General features: G+C 39.0%; 1 protein-coding gene across 2 annotated transcripts in view; it reads left to right on the forward strand.

Moving 5' to 3' along the window:
* The first annotated feature begins 2,129 nt into the window (after nucleotides 1–2,129).
* Nucleotides 2,130–7,505, forward strand: part of igfbp2 (insulin like growth factor binding protein 2) — a 25,725-nt gene continuing 20,349 nt past the window's right edge. Inside the window, exon 1 of one of the 2 annotated variants that reach the window (XM_015373956.1) lies at nucleotides 2,130–2,609. In XM_015373956.1, the coding sequence (XP_015229442.1) occupies nucleotides 2,240–2,609 (370 nt within the window). In that variant the 5' untranslated portion in view covers nucleotides 2,130–2,239. The remainder of the gene's footprint in view (nucleotides 2,610–7,505) is intronic. The other variant, XM_015373954.1, reaches the window with a different exon arrangement.

Consider the following 7,505-nt stretch of genomic DNA (forward strand, 5'->3'; position numbering starts at 1 on the left):
GAAAAAATCTAAATCTAGATAAGTTATTTTTTCTTAAAATAAGTGCATTTGTTCTTGAATTGAGAAGGTTAAAGAGACATTCTGCCAATGGAACAAGACAATTTACACTTAAAATAAGAAAACACAATTGCATTGTCTTATTTCAAGTGCATATTATCTAATTATCTTATTTTAAGAGTAAAACTACTCATTCCATTGGCAAACTATCTCATTTACCTTCTCAAATTAAGGGTAAATACACTTAATTTAGGAAAGCTTTACTTATTTCTAGATTGTTTTTGCAGTGTAAACAGATCCACATGCTAATATGTGCAAGGTTTTGTTTTCAATTTATATTTTGTTTAACTTTCAATAAGTTCTAAATAGTAAACGAGAATCAGCCAGAGATGTGAATTTGTATGACCTTCAAACTTACATATTTATTAGGTGCTAAATAGGCTCTGTAGAAATGTCCTTCTGGGGAATCGAGGAAAAGGGACTTAGAGGCGCTGATCTATACATACTTTCTATGTTGGGAAAGGTATCTAAATAAAGTGGATCCAAATGTAGCTCTGTCTAGAAAAAAAAACAGTTAAGCAGTGAAATATAAACCAGTTGTAATGTCCAAAAGGATGAATTAGAGCACACAAAGTTAGTCACAGTAAAAAATGAGTCCATAATTTCCATGGTCTGGGAGACAAATGGGACTGAAAAAAAGGCCCAACTCCAACAGATGGAGTCACAGCCAAGTAGGATCAGGCCAAATGAAGCTACTATGATGAGAAAATGCAGAGATAACATAAAGTTTGGGTTTAAATAACATATACTGGAGAATAAAAGATATAAAATGAACCAGAATGATGAAAATGGGTCGCTATGTCCTTCAGCAGCCTATGCCAATAGCAGCATAGAGAAAAAAAAAAAAGCTAGTATTGTTTTGACACAAATTTTAATATAAAACATATTTCCTTGTCCTTTATTTTTAAAGGAAAATGGTACTCGTATAGAACTTCCTTTTTTCTTATCTGTTTTTAAGATATTTAACTACCCATTTATAAACATATTCAGATGCAGGGTTTTGTTTTGAATCTATATTTTATTAAACCTTTAATAAATTGTAAATAATAAACTCAAATCTTATCTCATTTGTGTCTAACATGCACCTAACCTTTAGAAATTCAAATTGTGATTGATTAAGATAGCCTTGCTCTCTCTGCCTCCCCATAAATATTAATTGATTTTGTTTTTATGATTGTTGAAACAAAAGAGCCCGTACATTAAATGGAAATAAAAATAGAATGCAATCCAAAAATTAAACTTTGAAAAATTCAAAATAAAAAAGGGTTTTGCGAGCACCTTTCTTGTTTTCTTAGATGTTATTTTAAAACAAAGCTCAAACAATTAATTTTTTTAATTTTATTTTATATGTTTTTCTTTTATCAAATTTCTCTTTCTCAGTTTAAGTTTTATGAATAGCATTCTTTCCAAACTTTGCCTTACAGATCATGTTTTCTTTACTTAGAAATGCATCTTTTCTCCTCACTCCAGCAGGAACTCCGCCTCCAGAAGTGAAGAGAATATAATCTGTTAAACGCAATTTGAGACGGATAAAATTGGTAAAACTCAACCTAAAATGAGGAATAATAAAATTCTGCCATAAAAAAAAATTAAAAATATAAAAAGTAACAAAATATATAGAATATGTTTTACTTCTAATAATCTGAGGAAACTATGGAAGTTCAATTCCAACACTTGAAAGTAAAAAAAAAAGCTATTAAACATCAAATAAGGATGACTTTCAATCTCATAATTATTATTTTTGATGTACGTTATGACTTTGAAAGTTGGAATTATGAGTTTTAATCTCATAATTATGAACCTTTTTTAAATTTTACTTTCAAGTGGCAGAGACAGACCTACAAAGAGACAGCAGAGTTACTCTTAAAACTTTTTAAATTTTTATTCCTGGAGTATGGAAGCCCGTTTCCGCCACTCTGTAAGCATTGTTTTGAAATTAGAATTTTTTGCTTGCAACAATATTGGAATAAAACTCACTCCATACTCAATGTATTTCCAGCGGTGTAGCTTCACATCCTTTGTGGCCACATCCCAAACCTGGGAATTTGTAGGACCCAGCAGCCCTCTCCTCCCCCGCTTTCACCTGTTCACAGACACATTTCATGCCCCCTTTCTCCCCCCCTACTCCGGATTGCCTTCGATCAGCCCAGTGACAGTGACCAAAGCCCACACCTCTCCAACCATGCTGTGGTCCGCCGCCTGCAGCCTGCTTCTCCTCCTCTCCTCGCCCTTCTCCGGCGCCTCCCTGTCCGAGATGGTGTTCCGCTGCCCGGGCTGCACCGCGGAGCGCCAGGCGCTCTGCCCGCAGCTCGCCGAGCCGTGCGCGGAGATGGTGCGCGAGCCTGGCTGCGGGTGCTGCCCCGTGTGCGCCCGGCAGGAGGGCGAGGCGTGCGGCGTCTACACCCCGAGGTGCTCCACCGGTCTGCGCTGCTACCCGACCCCCGACTCGGAGCTTCCCTTGGAGCAACTGGTGCAGGGCCAGGGCCAGTGCCGGCGCAAAGTGGACACGGAGACGGTCACTTCCAGCCCGGAGCAGCGGGAGCACACCAGCGGTCAGTCGGTTCACTGAAAACCTCAATCAATTTTTAATGACACTGTCTAGACTGCAGCCTGGAGACAGACTGCACTGTCATGAAGGCTATGTTAAGGTAAAATAACCAACCCTCCTGGTTATTACTGCGTAATAACTCCTGAATAGGATTGATTTGAAAGAAAAATGCATCTTAACGGCTTAAAACTGGCATTATTTCTATATATTTATATGCATCTATGATGTAGGTGCATCTTACACATAGTTTTATGTGTTTTGAGACCCAGCTCATCTCAGCTGTGCTCCAAAAACAGCTGGACCTCTAGCCTTTCCTGACACAACAGCCCTCCCCACACACACAGATAACACACCATGATTTTAAATGGTCATGCATTAGAAAACAAGTTGCTTGTGAAAAAAAAAAGAAGAAAAAAAAAACTAATAACCAATCCTTTCTGAAGTTGTACTTGGATCGAAACTGAAAACATTAAAATATTGATGTTTCCACAGGGGAGTGCAGGGAGGGGACAGCAATAGGAATGCTGCATAGATTGAAAAGCTGAACTTTAAGCCTTCGGTTGGATTGTGAAGCTTCAAACCCCTGTTAATGTTGATCCGTCCGAGAAACCAGCCGAGGATGCTTAAATGCTAAGACATTGGGGAAGTTTTTAACACCGAAATGCAAACTAAAGTGTGTTTTGCTGAAATTTTGAGCGATAGACAGTTTTTCCTACAAATGCAAGTCAGCATTGTACAACTAGACCAACTGAGACATGGCTGTCTACATGAAACACATGACATCTGCAGATCAGGTAGAAATGTATTAAGGCCTGGTTTTACTGCTGCAGATGCAGTGTGCTTGTCGCAGATATTTTTGATTTATGCCCAATATTGAAGCGTGGTCTGCACTAAGTTATTCCACGCCACATAAAGGGACAGTCACGAACTAGCCGTGGGTCTAGATACGGCCGAGGCGGTGAGAAAATGGGGGCAAGATTGTGCGACAACGGTGGGACATGAGGGCAAAAAAGAGCGGGGATCCAGGTGGAAAAAGGCTCCCAGCTTTCTCGCGCACCTTCTAGCTGGTCCAACTTAACGATTCGTTTTTCACAATGGCGGTCATAAAGGCAAGACAAGGTACCAAACATGAAATACACATAGTGTAGAGTGGATGTAGACTTGACCAATCAGAGGCCTTCTGTCTGTGGAACTGTCTGCCGTTACCTAAATTTCGGACAGGTGCAGCAGAGCGTCTAGGGGCACATTTGCGTTCACACACAGACGACCTGGTTTATGAGTATAAATCAGCCTTTAGTCGCATACGCCACAAATCCGACCTTTGAGAACGAGAACAGTATCAGACTGAGATGTTATTTATTCTGCCCCTCATGTCCCGGAACCTAATGGAACTTCTAGTATTCTGTGACCCTAAAATTAACCAGAATGGAACCCTCTCTCCTAAAAATATATATTCATTTTTATATATATTTCATATTTATTTACAAAGTAAAGTAATTATATATATTTTTTTAAACTTATATTATTATTTTTTATAAAATTTTTTCTTCTTTTTTTTAAATTAATTTAACTGGTCATTCTACCATCTCTAAATGAGTAAAAGTTTGCTAGGGCAGCAGATTTTTTAATGAAAAGTCAAGGTTATCTGCCTGAAAGTTCATATAGGGAGTAAACAGAGTATAGGACAAATGCTAGAAACATACAGCCAGATTAATATAATAAAGTATGGAAAACTTTTATCATTTACCAAAAACACAGACATCAATTTATCTTTTAAAGAAAGGGTATGTCACTCTGACATACTGTCAGACTTTACTGGCTATAGCTGCTTACTGTGAAACATTTTCTCTGTAATCAAACAGTCAGTGATGAAAGTGAGACTTTGTGTGTTTAGTTGTGCTTCTAAATGGTTGCTTATGTTTGCTCCTTTAGGAATATTAAAACTCGGCTCCACAAAGTGCATTAACTCACCAAAGCTCTAACAATCTACCTTGCTTTTTGGTATTATGCGTTTTTTTAACTTTCCTTTTTTGTTTCAAAGATGAACCGTCTTTGCCATGTAGCATGGCTGAATTAGGGCTTTTTGTTTTTTTTTTAGTGCATTCCGCACCTTTTTCATCATTAACAATGGAAAATAGTCCGGATCTGGAATCTGTTTACATCATTTCAACCGTCTGGCTTCACTTTACGACGGAGGTCTTCAACAGGGGGTCCACCGAGGTACTGCGTGGGGCCCGCGAAAGTTTTGGTTGATTAGACTTTTTTTCCCCCACTAATTGAAATGTCTTCAATACACATTAATATGAATTCAACACACTGTAGTAAACAGATAAATGGAGGCAGAAGATGTCTTTCAGCCATCAATGCACATGTTCAGCGACACACAGGAGCTCTTTCAAGCTGGGCACCGTTTCATTCACAACACCTGTCCCATAAACGAGGAATCTGAATCATTCCAGGGAGAAATTACTTTCGTTACATGATTACATCTGTAATAGAGTGTCTATAGGACCAGTTTGATATAACATAATTTCTCACAGTATATATAATTAGGGGGTCCATCTCGCCATCAGTTTGGGGGTCCTTAGCCTGGAAACCCTTAAAGACCCCTGCTTCACGAGAAACAGCAGAGCCCTCTTGTTCATGGCGACCACATTACAGCACAGCGTACAATATCCCTTAATCAGAATTTATCTAATGAACAATTATTCAACAAATAATCAGAAGTCGATTATTGTTTCTATCCCTGATTGTTTGCAGAGAAATAAACACCCTCAGGAAAATTTCTCTTTTACCTACTGTATAAGGTGACTTTTTACTTTATTTAAGAGTCCCAGTACTAATGTACTAACTGCTTTCCCAATTTATTTTTATAAAATGAAATTGTTTTGTTTTGACTTCAGAGTCATGCACTGCAATGAGTTGCTCTATTCTTTTAAAATCCCAAGAAATTACTTCGGCGTATATAGTTTGAGACCAGTGACTTGCGGTGAGGTTCATCGTTGGAGAGGCGCTGACTCCTTTAGAGTCAGATTTGCAAAATATAAACCTTAAAGGGTAGCATTTTTAATTGGCTACTGGTTATTTTGCATCTTATCAGCGTTCTTCACACACACAATTTAGGTATGTAGGCCTATTAAATGTATGTAAAGATAAGAAAAAAACATTACAATTACAGCAGCGAGAGAAAGCCTCTATGGTGTGGTGAGGGTTTGACTATTGAACTTTTTCACCAAGATCCATATTTAGAGGTGAAACTAGCTGAGTCTGACCTGTGGTTTTTTGGACTTGCAGTGTGTGTCATGATCTTGACACTGATGACTGGCTCCATCCATCCCATCCATTTTCTAACATGCTTAGTTGGGTCGCAAGGGGTGCTGGTACCTATCTCCAGCTGTCTACGGGCGAGAGGCGGGGCCCACCCTGGACAGGTCGCCATTCGATCGCAGGGCAACACAGAGACAAAAAACCATTCACACACACACTCAGACCTATGGGGACTTTAGAGAAGCCAATTAACCTAACAGTCATGTTTTTGGACTGTGGGAGGAAGCCGGGGTATCCAGAGAGAACCCACGCATGCTCAGGGAGAACATGCAAACTCCATGCAGAAAGACCCCAGGCCGGGAATCGAACCCAGAACCTTCTTGGCAGCAGTGCTATCCACTGCACAGCCCACTGGCTGGATTACTCTTTTAATTTAGCTTCCTAACTCTGCCCAGTTTCTCTTTGATGAACCTACTTCTGCCTCAATTTATTTCGTTTACCTCATTCGTGAAGCATGGGGTGGTGAAGTGTGCTCACGGAAACACCAACTGCTTGTTAAAGATAGGATCTTTGTATGCACCTTAATGCTCTATCTCTCCGGTTATTTTCCCCGAAAAGAGATCACTCGGGAAAAACTCTTTAAATAACACTTCATAACTTATATGTATTAAATAGCCAGGAGACATGACAACAGATACAACTGATAGAAACTGTAATCTTACTCAGATCAGAGAAGTTGCTTAGAGTTTACAGAAGGCAGCTGCTCACCTCTGGGCTCACCTCTCAGGAAGTGGCCCCGATTAACAGCTAAAAAGGCATTTTATACATCTCCAGTCTGCCACATCATCATATTTTACATCATACACGTTAGCAGATGATTAGACATCCATGGGTCCAGCCTTATCAAAATATTACACTTCGTTCTTAGCTGAAGGACACTGCTCTCATTCCATTCCCAAATCTTTTTCATGTGCAAAATGAAGAATATAACTATATCCAGACAGAGGAACTGTCCTAATCAGTTCTGACACACAACAGGCAGACAATACTAAGGTGTAATAAACTCACACATCTTCAATGATAATTATCCTAACAAGCTGTAGCCACAGATTTTCCCCTGACATAATTAAAGATTACCTTGCTGCAGTTGATTCTCTTTAAAGTTTGTCATTCAAAGGCCCTAGCAATGCTTTGCTCCCTCTATTATACCCATACCGCACTTTGACCAGGTACATACAGGTTGGAAATGGTGATGTGTCTTCTTTTCCTGGGGTTGGTGGTTTGCAAACAGCTGTAGGTGCATTAGCGGCCCCCACTGTCCGGGTCATTCAGTGGCCCAAATTTACAATGCATTGAATTGACACTCTCAATTAATTGCAATTCTTTAAAAAACACATTCATTTGCTGTGTAACTAATTAATCAATAGATTTAACACGTTAAACTGATAGCCCTACTTATTTTTAGTTTTTCCCATTGCTAAATAGGATTTGATTTTTATTTATGACAAAAAGGGTCAGTATTTGTACAATTTTTATTGATCCGACATTAACACGACGACAGATCATGTTTTTTAAAGGAATAGTACACCCAAAACATGATTAGCCTTCATTTTCTACTCACCCCCATGCTGAA

This window comes from Cyprinodon variegatus, unplaced genomic scaffold (assembly GCF_000732505.1).
Source record: "Cyprinodon variegatus isolate N-32 unplaced genomic scaffold, C_variegatus-1.0 Scaffold95, whole genome shotgun sequence".
Classification (NCBI taxonomy): domain Eukaryota; kingdom Metazoa; phylum Chordata; class Actinopteri; order Cyprinodontiformes; family Cyprinodontidae; genus Cyprinodon; species Cyprinodon variegatus.